Source organism: Pan paniscus, chromosome 1 (genome assembly GCF_029289425.2).
Source record: "Pan paniscus chromosome 1, NHGRI_mPanPan1-v2.0_pri, whole genome shotgun sequence".
NCBI lineage: Eukaryota > Metazoa > Chordata > Mammalia > Primates > Hominidae > Pan > Pan paniscus.
The window spans coordinates 39,546,941-39,574,657 of record NC_073249.2 but is presented as its reverse complement, the minus strand read 5'-3'; the positions used below and the strand labels follow the sequence as shown (position 1 = coordinate 39,574,657).

Genomic DNA, 27,717 nt, shown 5'->3' with positions numbered 1-27,717 from the left:
ACTTTAACTGTACAGTTTAACTTTTCTTATTGTATACAAGGTGTAACTACTAGCATGATCAAAATGTAAGATGGTTCCTTTACCTTCAAAAGCTTTTCCATCCCCTTTTGTCCGAGTTCAGTTATGAGACACTGGATTGGGTTTCACAGCCTTTTCTAGCATTGACTGGGGTGATTTCACTAAAGTCACTTTACCTCTCTAGATGTGTTTCTGCTGTTGTTAAATGAGGAATGCTGGAACAGATTTGTTTGCAGGGACTCTTCCAATACTTTCAGAAAATGCGAGAGTAGGGTGAGGGTGGGAATCTCAGACTTGTGGGCCCCATGATTGATATAACACACACAGGCGGCAGACCCTAATGGGTAAAAGCATGTGGTTGCATCAGTTAAGGTTTTTCTCTCTTCTCTTGCTAGCGTGTTATCTTTTCTTTTCTTTTCTTTCTTTTTTTTTTTTTTTTCGAGATGGAGTCTAGCTTTTGTCGCCCAGGCTGGAGTAGGCTGGAGTGCAGTGGAGTGATCTCGGCTCATTGCAACCTCCACCTCCCGGGTTCAAGCGATTCTGCTGCCTCGCCTCCTGAGTAGCTGGGATTACAGGCGCCCGCTACCACGCCCGGCTAATTTTTGTACTTTTAGTAGAGACGGGGTTTCACCATGTTTGGCCATGCTGGTCTCGAACTCCTGACCTCAGGTGATCCGCCCATCTCGGCCTCCCAAAGTGTTGAGATTACAGGCGTGAGCCACCGCGCCCGGCCGCTAGCGTGTTATCTTTTCTAAGCATCAGTTTCCTTATCTGCAACACCAGGCTTATTAACAAGACCTATCTGTACACTGTTGTGGTGATGAAGTGAGATGTTCAGGCACCCTTAAATGTTGGTTGATATTTTTATTGCAGTATACTGTAAAGTCACTGCATTCGACTATCTCCGCTACTACACATTTACGCAGACTGATTTCCATAACCAAAACACAAGCACAAAGCTCATGCCCCGACTCACCCAACCCGGGAAGCCCAGCTGCCCACGTTCTAGGGCTCTGAGAACACTAGTGAACGAACTCCCGCGCTTTCAAAGAGCTGCGGTAGGGGGCAGAATCGGGAACCGGATGTTCTAAGCCTGTCGTACGAGCGCGACGTAAAGCGGATGTGCTTTATGGCACCTTGCTTTCGCCGTAAAGCGCAGTCAGCCAGCCCACGTGCTTGTGTTGACTGGACAACTTCCTGGTGGAAAACCGCGACTCTTGCAAGTGGGCAAACTTGACGTTTTCGCTATGGGCAAACGCGGGAGCCGGAGCCAGAGCCAGCTACTCAACACCCTAACTAAAAAGCAGAAGAAACATCTTCGAGATTTCGGCGAGGAGCATCCCTTCTATGACAGGTCTGAAGGGGCGTGGCAGGGCTCCCTAGTCGCCAGAGATGTATCCTCGAGTTTGGTCCTCTGGTCTCCCGGATAGTGCTGCTCCGGCCTTTTCCCACTATTCCCTGGCTCCCGCTGTGCTCGGCCGGGGAGATTCTGGCGCCATCCCGCCAGGAGATGGAGTGCTTCACGGGCCTTTTTGTTGAGCCTGTAATTTCATGCTAAGAGGCACGCCCGTTGTGTGGGGGAGGATTTTTTTTTTTTTTTTTTTTTTAAGACGGTGTTTCGCTCTGTCGCCCAGGCTGGAGTGCAATGGCGCGATCTTGGCTCACTGCAACCTCTGTCTCCACCCGGGTTCAAGCGATTCTCCTGCCTCAGCCTCCCGTGTAGCTGGGATTACAGGCGCCCGCCACCACGCCCGGCTGATTTTTTGTATTTTTAGTAGAGATAGGGTTTCACCATGTTGGCCAGGCTGGTCTTGAACTCCTGACCTCAGGTGATCCACCCACCTCGGCCTCCCAAAGTGCTGGGATTACAGGCGTGAGCCACCGCGCCCGGCTATGGGGGCGGATTTTTGTGTGGTCAGAGATCTAGGAATTTTTTGTAGAGACATATATATATGTATATATATAAATTTTTTTTTTTAAGACAGAGTCTCGCTTTGTCGCCCAGGCTGGAGTGCAGTGGCGCGATCTCAGCTCACTGCAACCTCCGTCTCCCGGGCTTAAGCGATTCTCCTGCCTCAGCTTCCCGTGTAGCTGGGATTACAGGCGCCCGCCACCACACTCGATCAATTTTTTGTATTTTTAGTTGAGACGGGGTTTCACCATGTTAGCTAGGGTGGTCTCGAACTACTGACCTCAGGTGATCTGCCCGCCTTGGCCTCCCAAAGTGCTGGAATTACAGGCGTGAACCACCGCGCTTGGCCTGTTTTTATAATTATTTTTAACTTACATAAAATGATTGTACATATTTGTGGGATACAGTGTGATATTTTGATAACAATACATGTACCCAATGTGTAATGATCAAATCCGGGTAATTAGCATATTCATCATCTCAAACATCAATTCTTTGCGTTGGGAACATTGAAAATCCGCTCTTCTAGCCATTTGAAAATATACAATAAATTGTTAGTTATAGTCACATCATATGTTGTGTGTGTTTTTAAAGAATTTGTTGGGACATCATTGATCTTTGCAATTACGATAAGGAACTAAGTGTATTAGTAGTTGTGGTTTCTCTAGAAATGTCTAGGTGCAGTTATGATCTCAATGCTCATCCCACTACTTTGGGCTGCTTTGTCATCAGTTAGGGACATTCTTTTTTTCTTTTCTTTTCTTTTCTTTTTTTTTTTTTTTGAGACAGGGTCTCACTTCGTTGCCCAGGCTGGAATCCAGTGCTGCAGTCCTGGCTCACTGCAGCCACCACCTCCTGGGCTCAAGCGGTCCTCCTGCCTCAGCCTTCCCAGTAGCCGAGACTACAGGTGCACAACACAACTCCGGGCTAATTTTTCTTATTTTTTTGTAGAGACAGGGTCTCCGTATGTTACCCAGGTTGGTCTCAAACTCCTGGGCTCAAGTGATTCTCCCACCTTGGCCTCCTAAAGTGCTGGGATTCCAGATATGAGCCACCGCTCCCAGCTTAGAGGGACATTCTAATTAAGAAATTTGCTAGAAAAACATGAACCCTGAAATCTTTTATTTAGCCAAGTTGTATCCTTCTTTTGGATGAGAGCCTTGTGTGACTCTAGGGTTTGTCATGTGACCTCCTTAAACTTTTCATTTGTCAGTTATTAACCATATTCTTGCCAGCCCTGCCCAAGTGCATGTGTAATTTTTGCATGACTATATCTAAAATGTATTTATAATGTTATATTCTGCCTTTTTCATTTAACATCTCATTTGACCTTTTCCTAATTTCTACATACTAGTAGTTAGAATGTAACATTGCCTGTTTCTTTTTAGGGTTTCCAGAAAGGAAGCAAAACCACAGATTTGTCAACTGGTAATGCTTTCTACCTTCTTTTTAATAGTTGGTTTTGGGTTGTTCCCACTAAGATTATATCTAATAATAAAGCTTGATTACATTTCTATTCCTTTTGATTTCAGATGCAAGCTATTATTTTGGCAGTATCACTTAATTTTAAATGCAGATGTCTATAAAAATGCCATTGTGATATCTAATACAGAAGCCACAGTTTGAAATTGTCCCAGGAGACTAGCCTATTAGGCCCTGTTACAGAGGCTTATCAGAGGGCTCTTAGTGAATCCTAAGAGGGAATATCTTTTTTGGTTAGCATAAAGGAGTCACAAATACAGTGCAAAATGAACAAAGGGCCTATCATATTACAACAAACTAAAAAAAAAAAAAGAAACCTGTTTTCTTTTGTTGTTTTGTAATTATCCTGTTGTTCTATTAAACCTGTGGCCTAATGCCTGGGACATAAATTAAATCTCATAACCTGAGGTTTTATGTTTTAAAAGTGGGGCAGTAGCAGTTTGGAGAATATGAAGAGCTTCTAGAATCATAGCTAGATTAGCAATTTTAAGTAAATTTGAATTTGGGCTTCGTTGAATAGATGTTGGCTTGATGATAGTTTTAGGGTAACAATGAGAACAATATAGTTTTTGTTCTTAAAATTCTCCTTTTCCTTTTAGTCAGAGAGTTCAGATTCTTCAGATTCTGAAAGCGACTCAGAAAGTGAACCAGAACAAGTTTCTGGCTACCACAGACTACTTGCTACATTAAAGAATGTTTCTGAGGAAGAAGAGGAAGATGAGGAGGAGGAAGAGGAAGAAGACAGTATTGTAGATGATGCAGAAATGAACGATGAAGATGGTGGTAGCGATGTCAGTGTGGAAGAAGAGATGGCTGCAGAGTCTACTGAAAGTCCAGAGAGTAAGTGTCTTTACTATAGGCTCATTATCTTTGCCAGAACTATAGACAGTTCATCTCATGAGCATGGTACCTTATATACTGTGTGAGTTGGATGAAAGGACATGAATCCAAAATAGGGATTTACCCTTGTTGGGTTTGATTATATCTTTGAGAATCTGATGGAAACACAGAACCTTCTTAGCACAGCTAGGCAGAAATAACATTTTTGCTTGTAATTTCAGGGACTTCATCAGTACTAGTGAAAGACCTCCTAATACAGAGGAAGGAGAACACAGTTCTGTCTTTGTGACTGTCTGAATTTATTGAAGAGGTTACTGTTCTTCTCTTAGGGAGACCGAGTTTGATGGAAGATAGACATAAATATATATAAAAAATTTCAAACAGTAGATTTGCGATTGCATGGAACAGCTAGATGTAAGGTGTTGAAGAGAGGCAGAGTGGTTGAACACTGCCAGTGTAAATTAGGGAAGGCTTCAGGGACTCTGTGTCACTCAGACTTGAAGGTGACTTTTTTCTTTAACTTCAAAATCACCTTCATTGAGGTATCATTTACATACAGTAAAATGTATCCAATTTAAATATACAGTCTGACAGGTTTTGACAAAGGTATACATCCAAATCAAGATACAGAACATTTCCATTACCTCCAAAAATTTTTCTTATCCTTTTGCAATCAGTTCCCCACCCTTGGCATCAGGCAGCCACTGACCCACCTTCTGTCACTGTAGATTAGTTTTGCCTGTTCTAGAAATTCATATAAATTGAATCATACAGTATGACTCCTTTTGTGTCTAGCTATTTTTGCTTCTCATGTTTTTCTAATTTATTTGTGTTGTGCATGTATTAGTCGCTTACTACTTTTTAGTTGCTGGAATAGCATTCCATTGTCTGAATATAGCTGGGTGACTTTTTACTTATTATTTTAATGCCTATTTTTCTTATAGCCTTATTTTTTTTATATCTTCTGGTATTATATATCATTCCAGGTATTTTAACTGATCAGTTTTACTGAGATAAAAATTCATTGACTTACACTTAGGAGTTTGTTTTGTTTGTTTCTATTTTTCTTTGCTTTTTTGGATTTTTAAAAATGAAAATTTTTTTATCATTATAAAAATAATATATATTTACTGTAAACATTTAAGAGGGTAATATAGTTACCCTCTATCCCTGCTACCCAGAGATAAACACCTTTAGCATTGTATATAACCTTTCAGACTACATTTTTATGATTATATATGAGTATGTATATATATTTATGTGTATCTGTATAATGGCCTTATACATTTCCGTAACTTCCTACATCTATGACTGTGGATTCACATTAGCTTCTTAATTACATAGTATTCCATTGTAAAAATATGATTGTACCCCATTGATAGGCCCTTTTTCCCCCAGTTATTTCTTATAATCAGTGCTGCTTTGAACATCCTCTCATGTACATCTTAGTGTACTATGTCTGGTTACTATTTTAGAATAAGTTCCTAGAACTAGAAGTGGGTATATTAATTCGAAATCTCCAGAGAAACAGAACCGGTAGGATATATGTGTATATGAGAAAGAGATCTGGCTCACGCCTGTAATCCCAACACTTTGGGAGGCTGAGGCAGGCAGATCGATTGAGCTTAGGAGTTTGAGACCAGCCTGGCCAACATGGCGAAACCCCATCTCTACAGAAAAATACAAAAATTAGTTGGGCATGGTGGTGCATGCCTGTAGTTTCAGCTACTCGGGAGCCTGAGGTGGAAAAATCACTTGAGCCCAAGAGGTGGAGGTTGCAGTGAGCCAAGATGACACCACTGCACTGCAGCCTGGGTGACAGAGCCAGACCCTCTCTCAATATATAAATAAATAAATAAACACTCATCCAAAAATATCCTCGCAGAAACATCCAAAATAATGTTTGGCCAGATATCTGGGCACTGTGTCCCAGCCAAATTGAGACATAAACCCACCATCACGCATCATGTGTTGATGATTAGGCTTAATTTTGAAATCTATGTTTTCTACCTGAATTTACCTAAATATAAATAGTATCAATGAACGTTATTGTTGGTATAGCCTAAGGAAATACATTTTGTCAACAGAAGTATAATTTGTGAGTAAATAATTTTATAAAATGTTTCTCAAAACTGCAGATGTAGCTTTATCTGCTGACCCTGAGGGAAAAGAAGATGGGGAAGAGCCACCGGGCACATCACAAACATCCCCCGAAGAGTTCACAGATGCAAAACACGAGTCACTGTTCAGCCTGGAAACCAATTTTCTGGAAGAGGAAAGTGGAGACAACTCTTCTTTGAAAGCCTCTCAAGGTCATAGCACAGTGTGTGTTATTTGAATTCACCAGGTGCTTAGTATGGAATTTGTGTACTAATACACATTGAATCTATTATTGGAACAAACAGCAATAAAAACAGTTTAGTGGCTAGATCTAGAGCTGGGAAAAATAATTCTAAAAGGTATTTTGTGTTTCTCAGTGTTTAGGGGTTGGAGGGGACATTTAGGAGAACAAACAAGAATGATGGTAGGGAAGGCCAGCTTCCCAGGCCTCACATTTTCATTATTGGAGTCAGGGGAAGATTTCTGATTTTCTCCCCAAGTAGGGAAAGAGAAAGAAAAAGAGGAAAAAATACTTCCTCTACCCCTCACTTGCTGTTCCTTTTTGGAGCAGTAATTTTTCAGATTTGCAAGACCCAGGGGTGGCTAATCGGAGTGGTCTTTATTACCAGGGAGACCCTCAAAAGCCAAAAAGCCCTACCCTGTGTCTCCTGCCTCCCACAGACTCTTGACCACTCCCGTGACCAAATGGCAGTCACGTGGTCAAGACGTGCCTATGGCGGGCTTTGATGGGTTCCTGCTGTCTCAAGTCCAGTTTCTCAGCCAGTGTCTGGGTGGGCAAGTCAGGTTGGTCTCGTTCTGTATCCTGATTGCCTTCATTGATCTCATTGCCATTCTTCAACCCAGCTTTACCTTTAATGAAACAGAAATTTTAATCCTCATTTGACTCATTTAGTTCTGTTGGTTATTTTGCAGGAGAAGAAGTGACAGGTAGAATTTGTAGATTTTAGTACAAACTCCATTCTGAACCATTAAAACTTAGAAACTTTGGAGGAAACATTAGGAAGCTTGACTGTCCCATAATTTCTGTGGTTGTTTTGCTCATACAGATATATTAGCATCTAGAATTCTTATGTCCTGTTGTTCACTCTTAGATATTTAATACAAGATGCATTTCATTTGAAATTTTACTGTTTGGATGCTTGGATGGGTCATTTAACTTTGTTCTGTTTCTTATGAGTGGGACTGGGAGAGAAGGTTGGGTGGCTAGCTCAGGATACTAAAGATTATTTGGAGTGCAGATGCTATCATGTGGATCATTTGTTCAATTCAGTGGAGTATTGGTCATATCTGTGTGTCCCAGTGCAAGATCAATCAGACATGGAACCTGTTCTTAGAGACCTTGCAGTCTGCTAGATAAGGCATGTATGTATGTATATGTGTTGGAATGGGTGGGTTGGGCAGAGTAGGAGACTTGAGAAAGTGATGACTCTAGGGAACAAGGTGAGCCAACGTTGTGCCTAACACAGTAAGCCTGGGAAGTATTTATTGTAATTCAGTGGGTAACATTAAATTGATAACATTTGGATATGCAAAAATGAAGTGAAGGAGAGGCTGGAATTTTTAGTTGAAGGAAGGAAAAGCACAGAGGCAGAAGAATTTGAGGGCCATATAGTCCAGAAATGATAACGGAGATGCAGGTTGGAGGTATATCCTAAAGTGCTCTGAATTCCAGGCTGAGAAGTTTCTTCAAAAGTTTTCAAGCTGGGAAGTAATATAATTAGAGAAATGTTTTAGGAAAATGAACCTTTCAGAAGTTTTTAAGCTCTGGACTTGGCCAGAGGGTGGGGAAAGTCAATGGAGAAAAGGATGAGTTAACACAATGAAGATCAACATGTCTTTCACAGGGGAAGACCAGAAAACCCCTCTGTAGTTGCATAGTGTGCTGACATTTTTATTTCTGAATTAGATCCATTTCTTCAACATGTGAACAAAGAACTGAAAGAAAAAGCAATTCAGGCTGTTGCCACAAATCCCAAAACTACCCACGAGCTTAAAGTAAGTGTTGCTTGGTCATCCCGGTCACAAATAGAGAAAGCTCTAAATAAAACAGTGGTCTTGGGTTTTAGTGGCCTCCCAGAATGTATGATATACATCTGCAGTAGATGGCTTGATAGGGAAGCAGGGCATAAGGAAGGCTAGAAGAGCCTAGTGGGGCACAGGTGTAGCTAGAAAACGCACCAGGAAGCTGGAGTGTGGGTGCCAGATAATATAATGATGGGTAAGAGTGGATTTGGAGACTAACATCTTCAAGGAGCTATCACATTTTGACCCAAGGCAAGTTCATCTGCTTTTTTGCTATTCACTATTCTAGTCTGCTAGAGGGGGATAATAATACCTATCTCAAAATAGAATAGTTTACTAATACATAGTGTTCAGTAAAACAGTGTTCATTAAAACAGTAGGTACTACTGTTGTTCATTTGTTTGAAATATCTGAGGTAGGTCCACAAATAAATTATCCAGATATTGGGCAGTTTTTGCTTCTTTGTTCTTACCACTGATGCCATTCATGAGAGTTGGTCATCCTTTTTTTAATTGAAATTTTTATTGGGGGAATAATTATAGATATACATGCAGTTGTAAGAAATCATACAAAGACATCTTGTACCCTTTGCCCAGTTTTCCTCAGTGGTGAAATCTTGTAGAACTGTAGTATAATGTCACAGCCAGGAAACTGACATTGATATAATCTACCAGTCTTACTCAGATCTGGTTTTACTCCTGTTCAACTGCATATGCCTGTGCCTATATTTATATACAATTTTATCATGCATAGGTTCCTGTATCTACTCCTGCCATCAAGATGCAGAACATTTCCAGCAAAATACGGATCCTTGTTGCCCTTTTATAACCATATCTACCTCCCTCTGCACCCTGCCCCACCCCTATTTCTAACCCCTGGTAACCACTAATCTGGTCTCCATTTCTATAATTTTGTCATTTTAAAAATGTTAAATGACTCATACAGCATGTAACCTTTTGAGATTGTTTTTTTTTTTTTTCACTCAGCATAATTCCCTGGAGATTCATCCAAGTTATTTCAGCTATCAGTAATTTATTTCTTTTTATTGCTGAGGTTGTCCTATTTTTAGATCAGCAATTTAGCTATAATGCAAAAATTCTTAAACTTGTATCCCACAAAATAGAAAATAGTATTCCTTAGGATTTAAACAAAATGGACAGATTTCTTGTCATAGAACTTGTCAACACCTTTAGTATCGAATGTACATTGTCAATCTCCCTCAGAGGAATTAAGTTTTGTGATGTTTATCAAGGGTATTTGACCATGGAACCCCTTTGTTTCTAGAATGAATGTTGACTCTTCCCAGAATATATTCCACAGAACAGTGTGGGACAACTGATAGGGTGAAGAGCTCAGATTTGAAATCAGAAACCTTGGGGTCTAGCCCTCAGCTCCATTTTCTTCTGTGTAAACTTTGTGTCATACAACCTCTGTATGAACCTCAGTGCTTCCTAAACTATAACATGAGTATCATGGTAACTACCTTGCAGGGCTGTTGTGAGGATTAAATGAGATGATCTATAAATCATGAAAAAATTCGCTAAATATAGTACTAAGTGAATGTAATTTACTGTTATTCATTTCTAATTTGGCTCTTGATCTGTTTCTCCCCTAGTGGCCTATTCTGGGCCAGCTTTTCTTTTCCTCTAAGTTTCAGAAGTTGGAAACATTTAAACCCCCAAAGGATATTGACTTAAAGTCACTTCATCTCCAGAAGCCTCTGGAATCCACCTGGACTAAGACCAACAGCCAGTTCCTGTCTGGTCCCCAAAAATCAAGCAGCCCATTCACCCCCCTCCAGAAAGAACTCTTCTTAATTATGAATTCTTACCGGGACCTGTTCTACCCGGAAAGGACTGCTCTGAAGAACGGGGAAGAGATCCGCCATGTGTATTGCCTGCATGTGATAAATCACATCCTCAAAGCCAATGCCCAGGTGCTTGGCAACAATAGCAGACGCCGAAGCCAGAAGTTTGGAGTGGGTGATGATGATGACTTCAGAGACCAAGGGTTAACAAGGCCCAAGGTGAGTCCAGCAGGAAAGCTTTGCTCTCGAGGAGGCGGCTGCAAGGCACTGCCATAGAGATGCCTGACACTTAGCAGGAACTTGGGTGTTTTAATAATTGACTGGCATAATGAATGAGCCCAAATGTGAGCATATTAAGTAGGCCAGGTAGTGTCAGAGCAGCACTGCAGCAGCTTAGTGGGCTGTTTCTGACAGTGGATGTAGCTGGAAACTTGCGAGGAGGAGGCACTTCATGACACTTTCCTTAAAGATAAACCCAGAGTATATAAATAAAACTCCATTATAAATCTCTTCTTTGTGGTTGTCAAAGCTGGATGGGACCTTAATGAGCCTTTTATCCAATCCCTCCATATTACAGCTGTGGACAGCCCCAAATTCGTAGAAATTCATAGAGGGCCTTGCTAAAGAGAACCAGAGAAAGAGCAGCAGAGATGAGACAAGAACCATAGATTCTCTTCACTAAGCCACATACATACGTCAGCCTTCGAAAGCAAAAATTTACATTTGCCACTGTAAAGTTATTGCTGCTTAAAGTGATGCGTTTATATTCATAAGTCTAAGCTCTAGTGGATTTGAGGCCTTAACAGGAAATGGCTTTCAATTTTGCCTACATTATTCATGATGTTATAGAACCAGGACTTGTCCCCCTGCCCTGAACTGCATCTCTCCGTATTGAAGAAGCCTCATCTTTTTAGAATTTTCTCATTGAGTTTAATAGGATTCTAGAAATTTGATACTAATGTGGCCTTTAGAGATTTCTTAGTCAAACTCCCTTGTGTAATAGCGGCGGAAACCAAAGCCCTGACGCTTACTGTCACCGCTGGAACAATAACCAAGTCCTGTTAAACCTTGGTCCACCATCTCTGTAACTGTACCAAGCTGAGTCCACTGCACTCCTTGGGGCTTGAACATCAGGGTTATAAGGTTGTTTCCATTTAGAATTACATAGAAGAATAAGAGGCAGATTATCTATGAAACATATTATAATTTGGTGAATTACATGATTTAACTGGGGTTATGTCCATTGTTTATAATAGGAAATTAGAAATTAACCATTTTTTAAGCATCTTCAGTTTTTATTCTCAACAGTAACTTTAAATATTTTTGAATATGCTTAGAAAGCTGAGTCCTGTTTTTCCCATTAATTGTGGTCATTTTTTTTAGAAATGCTTTATTGTCATTTCTGAAAGACTGTACTAGAGAATGCACTAAAAATGTAATGATGTGTTAATCCTTTTTCTTACCCGCTTTATTTCTTCTCTACTTGTTCCATTTATTTATTCGACATGTATTTATTCACTGTGTCTTTAGTAGGATAAAAATATTGCACTAATTCTGTGGGAGACACAGAAATCTTTCCCTCAAAGAGCTCACGTGTTTATGTCCTTGAGTTTTTACTGGTAGACGTATCTGTTAGAGGCATTGGCTTATTGTAAAAAGTATTTCCAAATTCTGCTTGAGAAATGTCTCACGTGGACTGATGGGTCTAAAGTCCACAGGTCATGGTGCTGGGGTTATGAAAGGTGCTCAGTTTCTGGTGTTGAGCCAGGCCCTGCGCAAAGGGGGTAACATAGGTATGTTTCTTGGCTGGGGGCCACTGCTCTACGTGGAGCTTTTTAGCTCCACTTCCTCAGCAGTTTCACCTCAAGATCCTGTTCCTTCCTCTTACCCCACTAAGGCTGCTGTTGCTGTCTGCACAGGTACTGATAGTGGTGCCATTCCGGGAAGCTGCTTTGCGGGTGGTGCAGCTCTTCATCAGCCTCCTCGAGGGTGACAGCAAGAAGAAAATCATTGTGAGCAACAAAAAGAGGTTTCAGGGAGAATATGGATCAGATCCCGAGGAGAGACCACCCAACTTGAAGAGGCCTGAGGATTATGAAGCCGTATTTGTGGGCAATATTGATGACCACTTCAGGATTGGTAATTCTTCCTTATCAACTTTGAGACCTAAAGTGTGAAAGTCTACATAGCTGGAGACCAGAAGCTGGAATTAGATATTTTCCCAGTGGATCACTCACTGCGCCTCTTTAACAGAACCAGTGTGCCTTTGAGACATGTTGTTTGCCATGGGAGAGTCTTGCCTTGGCTAATGGGGTGGACATTAGGCCAGTGGAGTCGGGAGGATCTCTGAGGCCATATATGAAAGGCACATGTACATTTATAACAGAAATTTATAGCAAGCTTATAACAGAAGTGTGAAAGCACACCCATAGCTGGTAGCAGATAGATGCTACAAGGGGTGCTCTAGGATGTTGGAAGTGATGGGGCTGATGGGGTCATTCTGGGGAGGCTGAATAAAATGACTGTCTCTACATAAAGGTGGAGTTTCTCCTGTGTGCTACATAGATGCCTACCCTGAATAATCTCCACACATGACTTCCACCCAAATTTTCACATTTTTGCTTGTCTCTCATTCAGCTCCCATTGACTTTGGTTGGTTATACCTTTATAGAGTAAAGTTCTTGGGGAAATGTTCATTAGTCACATATGCTCATTCACAAATACTTATTGAGTATCTACAGTGTGCCAGGCACTGTTAAGAAGCTGGGAATATACAAATAAATATAGAAATAAAAGTTATAGTTCCCATTGCTAAGGAAATCCAGCCTACGACAGGGAGCAGGCAGTGCAGGATATGTGTGCAACGGTTGTTCTCGGAGCATTTAAAGCAAACCCCCTTACCCAAAATGGGGGCAGGGTGGTTAGGGAAGATGTCATGGTGGAGGTGTCATCTGTACTAGGTGGAAACCTGTGTAGGATTCAGCCAGTTTCAAAGGGAGGTGGCTGAGTGGAGGAAAACATTTCAGACAGGAAACTGCCTGTTGCAGAGGCATCAGGGTGACTAAGCTTGGAATGACCTATGATTCACATAGGCTTCGGTATGGTGGAATGTAAGGCATAAGGAGACGAGAGCTCGTGTTTTGTTTGGAACATATATAGCTGTCCAGGAAGCAGTTGGTATATTGTTCTGGAGCTCAGGAAAAAGATATGGGCTGGAAATACACATTTGTGTGAAGGTGACATTAAAGCCATGATCAGTGAGTCAGTTAACCCAAAGCTTTATGCAGCACGAGAGCAGAGCTGACAAGTGAATCCACCAGTTTGCAGAAGAGTTATTTGGATCTGGAAGGACAGACAAGGGCCAGGTCAGTGATAGAAGCAAAAGTGAGCGTTGAAGTCATGGAAACTATTAGCAAGGAAAAGAGCATTGCAACGCAGCTGTTAGTACATTCTGTGCCATTTGTACTTTCCTCATAAGAAGCTCTCAAAAGTGTTCATCCTGTTGGTGACTGAGGACTGTGGGGACCTTAGCAAGAGTCATTTCTCTGGAGTCCTGAGAATCAGAGGCCGGATTGCAGTGGAGTGAGAAGTGAAGGAGAGATTTGAAAGTAGAGAGAATTCTCTGGAGCAGTTTGATAGTGACGGAAAGGAAGAGAAGGTAGAAGCTAGAAGGGACTATAGATGCAAGGGAGAGATTTCTCTTGTTCTTATGTTTTAATAATTAAAGCAGTTGAGCACAGTTACATGCTAAGAGGAACATAAGAGATGTGGAAGCAATAGAAGTGGTGGACTGCTTTGAGAGGGTGGAAGGTAATGGCTTGGTAGTGACTAATGAATTGGTGTGTACTTGGCTGTTTTGTGTAGGAGTGGCAATACTTCAGAGAAGCATCCGACTCTATGCCCCGTTTTACTCCTCGGATATCCTCATTGCTTCCCCCCTGGGCTTGAGGACCATCATTGGTGGAGAAGGAGAGAAGAAGAGAGATTTTGACTTTCTGTCTTCTATCGAGCTTCTCATCATTGATCAAGCTGACATTTACCTGATGCAGAACTGGGAGCATGTCCTGGTAATGCTGGCCATTCACATTCAGTGGGACAGTATTCATATTTAGAGGGATAAGACACCCAGTGGTTTAAGTCCTAAAGAATTATTTAAGTCCAGATTAGAACTCTTGTTTGGAAGCAAGGACACACACTCCACATTTTCTAATTTGAAAAAGTCTTTTGTCCCCTTTTCTACCCAGAGATTGTCCATAATTAAACTGTCTAGAGATTAAAATTCCTGTCAGTCATTTTCAAATCTCCAGAAAAGATTTCTTTCCCTTAAAATTTCTTTCTACTAACTTTAGGGTGGGTGGATGGGTGGATGGGATAGGTTGATGGATGGATGGGTCCTCACCAGGAACATCTTTACCTAACATAATCCCACATGTGGTTTTTGCTTATGCCGTTTTGTTTGGTCTTTGGTGAAGATGGGAATACCCTGCTCAAGATTTTTTAAGGTGGGATCTTGTTTTGTAGAGAAATATAGGATGTCTTTATTACCCGATGTAATTTGTACTGTAATTTTTTTCTCCTTCTCCACACACTCTGCAGTGTTATCAGTTTTAGGACTGAAAAACTGCTTTGGAACAATCCTTATTTAGGAACTATAGGTTTATTTTTCTAAGGCATATGGGAACTCACCCCTTCTACAACCCCATGTCTTGAAGCTTGCAGGAAGTTTGGGACAAATGAAGGGTAGAACTTACTTCTAAAGTAGGAAATAAATTTATTGTACTCATTACCCTTCAATATCTATTACAAGGTAAAAATATAATTAAAATGGAAAAGGCATTTGGCATAGTCGAGTTATATTCTTAGATTTGAGGAAAAGACAGGATGACACTGCGACTATTCCTAATGTTTTGAGAACCAGGTCACTGAGGGACAGCAGCTCTGTTTTCCATGGCATTTCCCTTCTTGTCCAAGTCTGGGACTTAGGGACCCATAGAGAGACCAGTGTGGCATTTCAGAAGTTCATTTTAAAGGAACATTCCTGTAGGTACCATTTTGATCATTTGTTAAAATTCCAGGAGGGCCAGTTTTAGCTTATCTCCTCACTGGGGATGTTTGGCTGACCATGGGCAAGTCACTCACCCATGTGAGCCTCAGTTTTCTTGTTATAATTTAGGAGATGATAGTACATAAGTTGATAGACTCGGAAAATGTTTAGCAATGTCCAACATGTAAATGCTCAGTCAACACTAATGGTAATATTATTTCCACTCAAAGCATTTGATGAATCACATGAACCTACTACCCCTGGACTCACATGGGGTAGACTTTTCTCGAGTGCGGATGTGGAGCCTCAATAATTGGTCCAAGTACTATCGCCAGACACTGCTATTTGGGGCCCTTCAGGATGCCCAGATCAACTCAGTGTTCAACAAGTACTGTGTCAACATGCAAGGCCAGGTGGGTTCTCGTCTTGTTTCCTCAGTATCTTCATGAGCACTGTTTATTGTTTGGGTCCTGAGGTAGAAGGAGGCGATAGCTTCTGGTCAAGAAGGGGATGGCTGTCCACCTAACGCTCTCGTTGACTACTGGCAGGTGGCCGTGAGGAATGTCCCAATGACAGGCTGTATCAGTCATGTCCTGGTGCAGCTCCCACATGTCTTCCAGAGGATGGAAGCTGAAAACCTAGCTTCAGTGATTGATGCCAGGTAACCCACTCCTCCCAGCAGGCCCCTGGGGACCACATAGAGAGATTTGACTTGGGCATACAAACCTAGAATTGGATTCCATTTTGCTTTTATTGATAACTACCAAATCAGATGAGATAATTGAACTTAATTATGTCATTTGTTAGAGGAGGAAACTGAAGCACAGAGAGAAATAGTGACTTTGGCCTAGGTCTCATAACTAGTTAGTAGCAGGGTTATTACTATAAATCAGGACTCTTTCACTCTTGACTGTGGCATTTTAAAATTATACAGCTTTATGCTACAAAGTGTCTCATGTCAGCAAGTTAATTGTAAGCCCCTCAGGGAAAGAACTATTTTTCTAATTGTATAGATAATTTCCCCCTTTTTCTTCATTGTGTTTAGTTAGGGGACCCCAAAGAAGCTTAGTCGGGCTTAGTATATGGTAGATGTTCAGTGATTATTTGTTGACTGACGGACGGACGGACTGACTGACTGACTGACTGACTGACTGACTGACTGAATAGTGTGGTGTGTACTTCCTAGAGTAATTCTCTGGGATATAATGGTATTACATCTGTTTTTTACAATGAATAGTGTTGACACTTATTTTTTTTAGTGTGCTTATCAAGTTTTATCCTTACATAATCTCTTTGAGAGGAGGTAAATCATATTGGCCTCTGGGGAGGTAATCTTTTAACAGGAGATTGTAATTTGCTCAGGGTCACACAGTTAAGAGACACCATAAGCTTAGCTCTAGACATTAATTTTGCCCTTTGCCATTCCAAATCAGGTTTAACTTTTTTGTGAACAAGATTTTGCCACAGTATCGTGATGCAGTCATGTCTCACACGCTCATCTATATCCCCTCCTACTTTGACTTCGTGCGTCTTCGAAATTACTTCAAGAAGGAGGAACTGAATTTTACCCACATCTGCGAGTACACGCAGAAGTCTGGTGTCTCCAGGGCCAGACACTTCTTCCTTCAAGGAGAGAAACAGTTTCTACTTTTCACAGAGCGCTTCCATTTCTACAAAAGGTAAAGTGGTGCCAGGTTTCAAGCCTCCTCTCTGAAGGGGAAGTGCAGGACAAATCATGGCCTGCTCTGAATGCATGGCAGGCTTCGTGGCGTTATGAGATCATCCCTCACTCTCGCACTCTTACAAAGTAGCCAGAGAGTTTTTGGTTTGGACAGACTCTTCTTGGTTGGTTAGTTGGTTTTCTCCCAAAATGGGCATTGCTGAAGAAGGATGTAGAAACCAAAGCATACCCTGTCTATAGACCTGGCATGTAGCTGTGGTTATACACTGCAAGAAGGACATTACGGGACAACTCAAATGAATACAAGGAAGGGGAGGGACCTTCCCTGTATTCACTTGAGTTGTCCCTGTCTAGACTTTTTCCCTCTGTTTGCCCTCAGTGCACAGACAAAAGCATTGAGAACTGTGCTTTCTGGGGAGATGGAGGCTGAGTACAGTGTCAGTTTCCAGACAGTTGCGGTGTTCCTGCGGTATGCACAGATACTCCCTACCAAGGAGAACTAGGACCGTGGGCTCCTTGACATTTGCAGGAGGTAAAAGGGTAAGGGCTTCAAGTTGAATGTTGAAGGGTTTCAGCGTTTGCTTAGATTTCCTACCAGGTGACTTTGACAAAATAAGTTGATTGGTTTTCATGTTATTTTTTTAAAAACTCAGGCCAGGTGCAGTGGCTCACACCTGTAATCCCAGCACTTTGGGAGGCCGAGGCAGGCGAATCACCTGTGGTCAGGAGTTCAAGACCATCCCGGCTAACATGGTGAAACCCCGTTTCTACTAAAAATATAAAAAATTAGTTGAGCGTGGTGGTGTGTGCCTGTAATCCCAGCTACTCGGGAGGCTGAGGCAGGAGAATAGCTTGAACCCAGGAGGCAGAGGTTGCAGTTAGCTGAGATCGTGCCATTGCACTCCAGCTTGGGCAACAAGAGCGAAACTCCGTCTCAAAAAAAAAAAAAAAAAAAAACCAACTCTAGATAGAGGGTTAGTAATACTGAGCCTTCTATTACTGTTTGGGATAGTGGCGGCCCTTCTGGCCCTAGAGCTCATGTATTTTATTGTTTTGCTAAGTCTCTCTCTGTTGATAAATAGAAAAAGCTTTTTTATTTTTTAGATTTTTATTTTCAATTTTCATGGTTGCATAGTATGGAAAAGGCTTTTTTTAACCCTTGCCTGTAGAGTTATGTAAATTATATTCTGTTACCTCATCCTGATTTCACAATAATGTCCAATGGATTTAAGTTCTGACTTTACTGTTTTATTAACTCACAATGGGTGCATTTTCTCAGAGAATCCTAAACAGATATGCCAGAAATCTCCCAAGCTTTGGAGCACATTAGATGATGCACTTTGGCATTGCATTACCTTTTAGTTTATGCTAAAACGATTAGGATGGTGCTCCCCAGATAACGTCCTTGTTACCAGGATGGGGAGGGAGGAGTCCCAGCAGCTTGCCTAGGCATAGCAAAGCTGGCATGGCATGACCTCTTAGAGAGTTGAGGATTGATTAAACTTGTGTTTCCCAGGCTCCATTCTTGGCTACCCAGAGAAGGCTGCTTGGCCAAAGAGTGTTAATGAATGCCTGCTTGTTGCCCTCATTATTTGCTCTGTTCCAGTAAGTTGTCGTTTCCATTCATGTTGGAAAGTATTTGGGGAAGTTGCACTCATCAGGTCTTAAAAGCTCTTAGCTTTCTATCATCTTGACAAATGAAAGCAAGCCCTTTAATTGAAGTGGATGGATTGGAAAACTTCCCAGTGTGATTGTCTATGGCAACTGTGAATTAAGCTGGGATAAGGACTGCTCTTTAATATCTCAGCAGCTTTTCAAGGACAGGGCATGGAGCCCTTTGTAAGCAGGACAGTCCCCTGTATTACACTGTCTATTTACCAAGCCATGTTGCCCTCAAAGTCACGATAAGGACAAATCTCAGCATATGCCATTTGCTTTATGCCCTGGGCCAGGTTAATTGGTGTTTCTTTTGCAGAAGATGAATGAAAATAATGTGCTTTAGAGTTCTGCAACAGCTAATTATCTCAAGGTTTCCAACTATAGAATTTTTTGCTCGAGAGATCACCAAGGTGATGATGGATGTTTTGGTGTGCAGTGCCTTTGTGATTTTTTTTTTTTTAATTTGACCTTAGAATAAGTACTTTTTTTTTTCTTTTTTTTTTTTTTTTAAGACAGTCTCACTCTGTTGCTCAGGCTGGAGTGCAGTGGTGTGATCTCGGCTTGCTGCAGCGTCTGCCTCTTGGGTTCAAGCAATTCTCGTGACTCAGCCTCCTGAGTAGCTGGGATTACAGAATTGCATCACCACGCCTGGCTGATTTTTGTATTTTTAGTAGACGAGGTTTTGCCATGTTGGCCAGGCTGGTCTTGAACTCCTGGCCTCATGTGATCTGCCCACTTCAGCCTCCCAAGAAGTGTTGGGGTTATAGGCATGAGCCACCGTGCCCGGCCAGAAAATGTACATGTATTTTATATTGTAGTATCTGACTCTGTTTTTATATTCTCTATGACAGCTGGCAACGTTAGGAAGATTAGAATTCATTTTTGAGTTAGCAAAAATTTTTTAACCTGAAGATTTGTTTTATTTGGGGAAGATTAAACTAGCAGAATCTTAGAATTGGATGAACATTTGGTCATGATTGCCCTCCCAACGATGGGTCACAGCTCTTTTCCAGTGCGTTATCAGTGGGTTTCCACAGCAGGGAGGATCTCAACCAGGAGGCAAGTCAGAAACTGGAGGTGGGATTTGTGGAGTTTGGAAAGGCTGCTGGGAGTTTCTGATTACTCCCTTCCCCTACAGGAGAATCCCAGTTCTAGAAGTAGTAGACTTGGTCTTTATGGACGGTAGGAAGGAGCCAGCCTTTCAAGTTCATTGTGGTTGCCTCATTTGTCTTTAACAGTGGCTGGTGAAATAGACATGTGGAAGGTCCTGTCAGGGTGATTAGGCTGTGTTTGTAGGAGTCACTGAAAACAAAGCATATATAAGGGAGGAGGAAGGCAGGGTAAGGGGTGCTCAAGCTATGGAGACTTGCCACTAACTGCCCCTTGGAAGAAGCCCTGGCCATGTTCTCTGTTGCCAGGAGATACTCAGTCTCTATTGTGGTTGCATTGGGACTGAGACAGATTTTCATGTGTGTGTGTTTAATATAACACTTAACAGTTTTATTGTTTTGTTTTTCCTGATTGTGAGGGTATTACACAGTTATTGTAGAGAAATTGGAAATTTTAGGTTAAAAATCTCACTGCCCTGATATAAATACCCTTTTTGGTAATTTTTTTCCATCTTTTTTATATGAAAAATGTGTGCACATGCACGCGTGCACACACACAGGTGTTTTTTTAAAAAGCAATACTAAAATTAGGATCTTTTTTTGTTTTAGGGATTTTTTTTTCCTTTGTCTTAGATGTTTTATGTGCTCATTTAAAAAACTTCAAAGACATTAACATTTTGGCCTGTATATTTGTATATTGTGGATTTTTGTGTATATTTTTAAGTTACTATATATAGCTCTACCACATCCTCTCTTCCCCCAGGTTTTTATTTGAAAAGATTTCATTGTGAAAGAAAATTGTTAAGAGACTAATAAACATCTGTTTATTTATAAATGCTTTTACCCCAAATTCCACCAGCTGTTCTCATTTTATCACATTTGCACATACCCATCTTCTCTCTATCCCCACTCACATCTCTTATTTTTTCTTCCTGAACCATTTGAAAGTAAAGTAGCGTGAGTCTTCATTGACACTTCACCCCTAAATATTTTAGCATGTAGCTCCTAAAAACAAAAACATTCTTTTATCTAACCATAGCACCATTATCATGCTACCTGATGTTACTACAATAATATCATCTGATATCTAGTCTATATTCAGATTTTGCTAGTTGTCACCAAAATGACCATTATAGCTCTTTCCCCTCCGGCCAAAAAGGATTCAGTAAGGATCATATATAGCATTTGGTTAACTTACTGCTTTTGTTTCTTTAATCTAGTTTAGTTCTCAATTGGGGAACAATTTTGCTCCCTCAGGGACATTTGGCAATATCTGGAGACATTTTTGGTTATCACAACTGGAGGATTATTCTGGTGGTTCTAGTGGGTTGAGACCAGTGATGCTGTGAAACACCTTCGTTCATAGGACAGCCCCCAACCACAAAGAATTATCTGTCTCAAAATGTCAGCAGTGTTAACACTGAGAAACCCTCATCCAGAATAACTCTCTTGCTTTTTTACTTTTTCATGACATCGACATCTTTTTGAAGAGTCCAATCTGGTTTCCTGCAGTATGTCTCACAGTCTGGATTTATCTAATTGTTCCCTTATTATTTAGATCAGTGGTTCTCAAACTTTGCCATACGTTAGAATAGAAGCTTTTAAAAATCCAAATGCCCAGGTCACATCCCAGTACCAATTAAATCGCAGTGTCTGGGATGGGGACCAAACCTAAGTATTAATAAAAAAAAATTAAAAAACAACCAGCTAGATGATTTCAATGTGCAGCAGTTTGGGGATGACTGATTTAGAATAAATATATTTTGATAAGAATTCTACTTAGGGAATATTACGTACTTTCTACCTCATCTCATCAGAAGGCACGTAATGTCACTTTGTCTCATTCTTGGTGATGCCAAATCACTAAAATCACTTGGTGTGCGTATGTAATTAATAAGTAACGTGTGAGGTAAACATCACATTGTTTTTAATGGCTACATAGTATTACATTGGTTAATTAAGCTAGCTTCCTTTTAGTGGGCATATAGGGTTTTTTTTTCTGTTTTCTGCTGTTGTATATAATAATACGCAAAACATCCATATGCATATGTTTTGATGAAATACCTATTTTCTTGGGATAGATTTTGAAAGGAAAATTTGTTAGCACAGAGGCTGTACACAGTTAAAAATGTGTCATGCGTTGCCACTTATTTGCTCCTTTGCATCTTTTCCATATCTTCTCCTGAATTCATAGACAAAGTAATTTATGCTCCATTCACCTATTTCTCCAAAGCTCCATAGACTGAATTATTGCTACTGATGTGATAGTCAAAATGATACCTCATTGTTTGGATGTCTTTTTCTTGCTTTTTTGTGTCTTCTGTAACTTTCAATGGAATGTAGAGGCTGAGGTAAATAATACTTACGTCCGGCCGCACCCCTTCCGTAGGCCACTGGTGTGGGTGCGATCAATCTAGTCAGGATTTGATTGTTACTATAGATACCTTCCCAACACCACAGACTTCAAATTCCTCCAGCAGACAGTGGGCTTGGTGTAGGGTCTCGGGTGCTGGAGGGTTTTTCTCAGTGTCCTGATCGCTCAGCTGTCACTGAGGCCTTGACACGTGTGCCAAAGGAGGGTCTCACTCCACACTCGGACCCCTCCTCACAGGAGGCCTCTTGCTTGTTTCTCCTTGCAAGGCATGAAGTCGGGGGGAGGGGGTTCTCCTGGTCCAGCTCAATTTTTGGCAGGCCCTTTTTATTCCAAGCTTTGGGGGTGAGGCTTTCTCAGGGTTCCTGCCCCGCCACCTCCGTGGCAGCCAGACTCCACCTTTTATCTGTGAGGGATCTTTGTGGTGAAGTGTATACAGCTTCTTCCCTAATCGAACTCTGCTTGTATCAGTGCAGGAACTTGGGCTGAACAGGTTTCTTACCCCTTCCTCTGGGGCAGAATGCTTTTTACTGGGTGCAAGTCTTGTGTGGGGGACAAATGGAAGGGTGGGGGTTTACTGCCCTTCCCTTAAGGGCAGACAACTTTTGCTTCTACTCACCCTCCCCCTCAAAGTGGTTTGCCTTTGCCTGCCTGCGATTAGGGGTGGGGGACAGGGTGGCTCCTTTCCTCTCCCCCGTCTGCTTCAGGTTTTTGCCATGGGTTTCACGATAATGGGAAGTAGGGGGTACCTACTGGTACCTGGGAAGTAGGTGGGCTTTCATGTCCCTACCACCAGTGGGGTCTCCCTCGGGTCTTCTGCTTTCTCCAGGGCTCCCAGTGCAGGCCTCTGGAACAAGCTCATGAGTGGATGTGAACTAAAGGAGCATCCAGGGATCCCTGGGGTCCTGAAGTCAGGCAAGCCTATTCTTGCCCTTTAAGAATGTGTTAGAAGTGTATCTATTTTCTTACTACCCACTTTTTTGGCAGAGGCCATCTTTTCCTGTGCTCTGCCTAAGGTGCAGTAGTTCCTGTGTCCCGTTTTTCCTCAGAAGGGCTACTCTTTGGAACTCAGTCCATGGTGAGCTGAAGCTGGCTCACACTGGCTCATGAGACCTGGCTGCACATCTCTGGGTCAGCAGCATGACATTGGTAGCTTGAAACTGACAAATCCTTCAAATTAGCACCCTCCCTTTCTCCCACTGAGGACCAATTATTAAACATACACCAGCTCACCACCTAATTCAGGTTACCTGATTGCTTCATGATGGTAGCTCTTTGGGCTCAAGAAAAGGAACATTTTTGTATAATAGATTAACTGACTTTTTCTTATTAGTATAGGAGCAATATTCTCGAGTTTTATACATTCTAAGCAGAAGTAGAACTCAGTGTTGTTTTTGTTTTGAGAACTAGTGAGGTAGAACAGTTTATTCAAGTTCATTAGCCATTAGAATTCCTTCTTTATGGAAAGGATGTTGAAAGGTGAACCACATAATAGATCACAGTCATGGTTTGGGAAAGGAAGGTCTCCAGAGAGATCAGGATGAGCTGTGAGGAAAAAAGACAAGGAAAACTTATCTTCTGTGAAAGAAATAAAATCCCCAAGGGAGTCTAACGTCTTCAGTGTATGAGAGAAACTTAACAGGAAAAATCAGAAGCTTGTCAACATATAAAATCTTTTGTTATGGAATCCCACAGGGGAACGGTTGACGTCAGCCTGACTGAACCATACTGCAAGTCAGTCCCTCTGGTGTACACCACCCCCCACCACAGGGCAGCACTGTGCAGCTGGGAAAGAAATGGAAATGCATACGCTGTTGAAACTAATTGCTTTCTCATGATGCCTAGTGGGTCCTTGGGCAGGGTTTTGTAAATGGATGAACTTGGGACATCTGCCATGGAGTTAACATGTCTCCAGAGTGGCAAGAAAAGAGTAATGGGAGTGTATTTACAATCTGTACAACTTATTTTATGTACTGGGTCTGACCTTGTCTCCATTCTTTTTTGCCTGATTATAATAAGGCTAATGTTCCATTTTAAGTGCCTGCTTTTTAAGTTTTCGGTGACAGATTTTTAAATCCTGGTCTATTCTTTCCCATGATACCTCAGCCTACCCAGTGTAGGATCAAGAAATGTGTATTTATCATTTTCTTAAGCCAAATATTAGGAATTCGAATATGTTGTCATAAAAAGAATTCAAATATGTTGCCACCTCAAGTTAGAATAACTTTTGTTCTGTTACTTGTGCCACTGTTTTTCTCCATTAGCAGGAAGTAACAAGCATGAACTATGCCTCTGTACAACTCCTAGGTAGTTTTTCCAGAACTTGTTTCTCAAGTTGACATAGCTCTCTCTTTCCAATTCTAACAGGTATACAATAAAAGGCATCAGGAACCTGATTTTCTATGAACTGCCGACATATCCACACTTTTACAGTGAAATCTGTAATATGCTGAGAGCCACCAACAGAGGAGAAGAGGCCACGTGGACCTGCACTGTTCTCTACTCCAAATATGATGCCCAGAGGTTAGCTGCCGTGGTTGGTGTGGAGCGGGCGGCACAGATGCTACAGTCCAACAAGAATGTCCACCTCTTCATTACTGGAGAAAAATGAAATTTTGTTGGGCAGGAAGTGGTATTTGGCATGATACATAATGTTTGATTCTATGCCATTTGGACCCAATTCTGATTACTTACAGAAGAAGGATTGATACAAAGAAAGTGCATGAGGCAATGTCAGTATTATCTGACATCTTTCTTTTCAGGTCATGTGTCCCTGAAAAGTTAAATGTAAACCAGATTTTGGTAAATCCCATCTTTCAGAAGTGAAGAGGGGGCTAGAAGGACTCTGAGAAGTTGGTAGAAGAAAACTCCCACTTGTGAATATTTTTGTGAGACATAAATTCTTTTATTATGATTTACCTCTAATTTATTACACTTAGTAAATTCTTCCAGATTTTTCTATTTGTTTGACACTTTCTTAAAGTAAGGAATACACATTGCTTGCGAGAACTGGTTATGAGACATTGGAATACTTCTTGCTGCTACATGTCATCTTAATTTTGGATGGCATGGGTTTTGTAAAACTTATTTTGCCCCAGCCAAACTTTTTTGAAACCTTAAATAGTCTACCTTAATTCAGCCTAGAAGAGTATATTGATTTACTGATCTTTTTTTATATTCATACTACTAAATGTTTTAGTTTTGTTCAAATATATGCTTAAAATCATGTTATTTAAAAAACACATCAGCTCTGTCTCAAGAAGTAATTTTGTTGAAACTCCATGTTAAAATATCCATCTTCAACAGTAGTGTCTTCATAACTAGTCATTTTTTCAGTCATAAACAGATGCAAATAAAAAGGAAATTACACTTTTAAAAACATTTTTATTTTGAAACATTCTCAAACAGAAAAATTACATGTACAGAACCTGAACCATTTGAGAGTGAGTTGCCAACCCAATAGGCCTATCACCTTTAAATACTTTAGTATATATTTCCTGTAAACAATTAAGGGTATTGTTTGTGATTAGGAATGCCCCACCAATAAGGATAATGTGAATATTTCAAAATCCAAAAAAATTCGAAACACATCTGGTCCCAAGCATTTCAGATAAAGAGATATTCAACTCATCCTAGTATGGACTCGTAGTTTCTTCTTTTATTCAATGGGTTACGGTTTGTTACATCATTATTTCTTTAGATGCGTAACTGGTCTCAAATATGGCCGCTGGGAGCACCTTCAGGTTAGCCCCTGTGTACTTTTGACATGTCCCCCATCTACTTGGGCACTGCTGTATTTTTTGACAATGAGACATTCCAGGTTTCTCTACTCCAGCCCTGCTTGCTTTTAGTAGGAAATTATTATAAAAGGTTAGATTGGAGTGCTTACTATTGTGGTGCCACTCATCCCAGGCTCAGTGGTCAGAACTTGGGAATTGTGTACCTGTATGCACACACATATGTACACACGTTGTCTAAATTTGCTTCACATTAATATCTAAATTTACTTTCATATCCATATATTGAAAACCATGAATTCACACCAGTACCTCCAATTCTAGTCCAACAACACAGGATTGCTTCTCATTTGCTTTCCATATTGATAACTCCTTTCTCAGACAGTGGCTCCCATTATCCTCAATGTAATAACCCATGATTGGTACAGATTTTTTTTATCCTTGGGCACGCTTAAAATTACTTATCAAAGACAAAAAGTAAAATCACTTTTGAAGTAATATTTCTGCTAAATATTTAGACATTTTTACTTCTTTTTCTTCAGCATGGTAAGTAAAACCATTTATTCCATATTTAGATGGTTTTCTAAATTTCAGAAAATTTAGTTAGATAAAAGCCGACCAAACCCATGCTACAAAGAACTTTTTGTATCTATAGGCATGCCCTGTGGTTACTGGCGTAATTGTGCTGCTGTTTATCATAGATCCTGTATATTATGAGAATAAGAAATGAGTTTATTTACCTCATTCAGAAATGTGAGGCGAAGGGACTAATTACCTGGATCTTTTTTTTTTTTTGAGATGGAGTCTCGCTCTGTTGCCCAGGCTGGAGTACACTGGCATGATCTTGGCTTACTGCAATCTGTGCCTCCCGAGTTCAAGCGATTCTCGTGCCTCCGCCTCCCAAGTAGCTGGGACTACAGGCGCATGCCACCATGCACAGCTAATTTTTTATATTTTTAGTAGAGATGGGGTTTTGCCATGTTGGCCAGGCTGGTCTCAAACTCTTGACCTCAAGTGATCTGCCCACCTCAGCCTCCCAAAGTGCTGGGGTTACAGGCCTGAGCCGCCACGCCTGGCCAATTACCTACATCTTTTTCTACTGCCATATTCTTTTGCCTGTGAATTGTAGTTCATCTCGTGGTTTCCATTATTACTATTCACACGACTCCCAAATCTCCAGCTTCTCTGGCTCTCCACTCACATGTGAGTCTGGATTTCAAATCCATGATGTAGCCCCAGAAATAACCATTTTATTAAGCACCCCTAGTGATTTTCATGCTGGCGTAGAGCCAAACCCAGCCAACTGCTTCTTGCCTGCAGAGAACACTGAGGATTTCAAGTGTGAACAAAGTAGTGTTGCTTTGTTCCTGGCTCAGCACCTGAAAAGAAGGTAAGCCTCTGCAGTTAGCCCGGGCTCCTTAGTGCATTGCAGAGTGGAGTCTCTGCAATGGTTTTATTAAAAGGATGCCTTGAAGATCTGGTCTCTCTCAACACACAATAAGCGAGAAGAGAGGCTACTGAAATACGGATGCATGAGCTGGAATTACACACTATCTTGATGTTAACTAGGCTCATTTGCAGCAAGCAAGTGCCTATATAGGGTCTGTGAAATATAGACAAAGGATGGTCCCAATCCTGGAAAGAGTGGAATTAAAAGGTATGGAAAGGAACTTACCCAGAAAGTAACACTTTTAAAGGTTTTTTCTTTTCCCATAGTTAAAACAACCAGCTTAGCACTTTTCTTTTTGAGAGAGAAAAAGCTTTGAATCGTGGATGCTTCTCACAGCTGGCTGCACCATGTGCAGTGTTCAAAAAACAAGAACAAAATAATCAGAGAACCAGCAGCAGCTAAACAGCCCTCTGCTTGCTTCCAAAGGGATTATAATTGAGCACAGATGGTCCTAGTGGAGATGG

The 27,717-nt window shown here is 41.1% G+C and overlaps 1 protein-coding gene across 1 annotated transcript; it reads left to right on the top strand.

The window, feature by feature from the left end:
* Positions 1-135: 135 nt before the first annotated feature.
* UTP25 (UTP25 small subunit processome component) lies at positions 136-25,696 on the top strand. Its single transcript, XM_003814214.6, has 12 exons — positions 136-1,372; positions 3,319-3,358; positions 4,012-4,252; positions 6,391-6,564; positions 8,280-8,368; positions 10,011-10,421; positions 12,122-12,341; positions 14,067-14,269; positions 15,477-15,659; positions 15,795-15,907; positions 16,680-16,925; positions 24,434-25,696. The coding sequence occupies exons 1-12, from the start codon at positions 1,266-1,268 to the stop codon at positions 24,675-24,677; spliced, it is 2,271 nt and encodes a 756-aa protein (XP_003814262.3). The 5' UTR covers positions 136-1,265; the 3' UTR covers positions 24,678-25,696.
* Positions 25,697-27,717: the final 2,021 nt, after the last annotated feature.

Bases quoted from the DNA above. Each gene is read 5' to 3' on its own strand.
- UTP25 (XM_003814214.6), top strand. From the start codon at position 1,266: ATGGGCAAACGCGGGAGCCGGAGCCAGAGCCAGCTACTCAACACCCTA. The intron at 3,359-4,011 runs GTAATGCTTTCT...TTTTCCTTTTAG, and splicing joins AACCACAGATTTGTCAACTG to TCAGAGAGTTCAGATTCTTC. The intron at 6,565-8,279 runs GTCATAGCACAG...TTTCTGAATTAG, and splicing joins TTCTTTGAAAGCCTCTCAAG to ATCCATTTCTTCAACATGTG.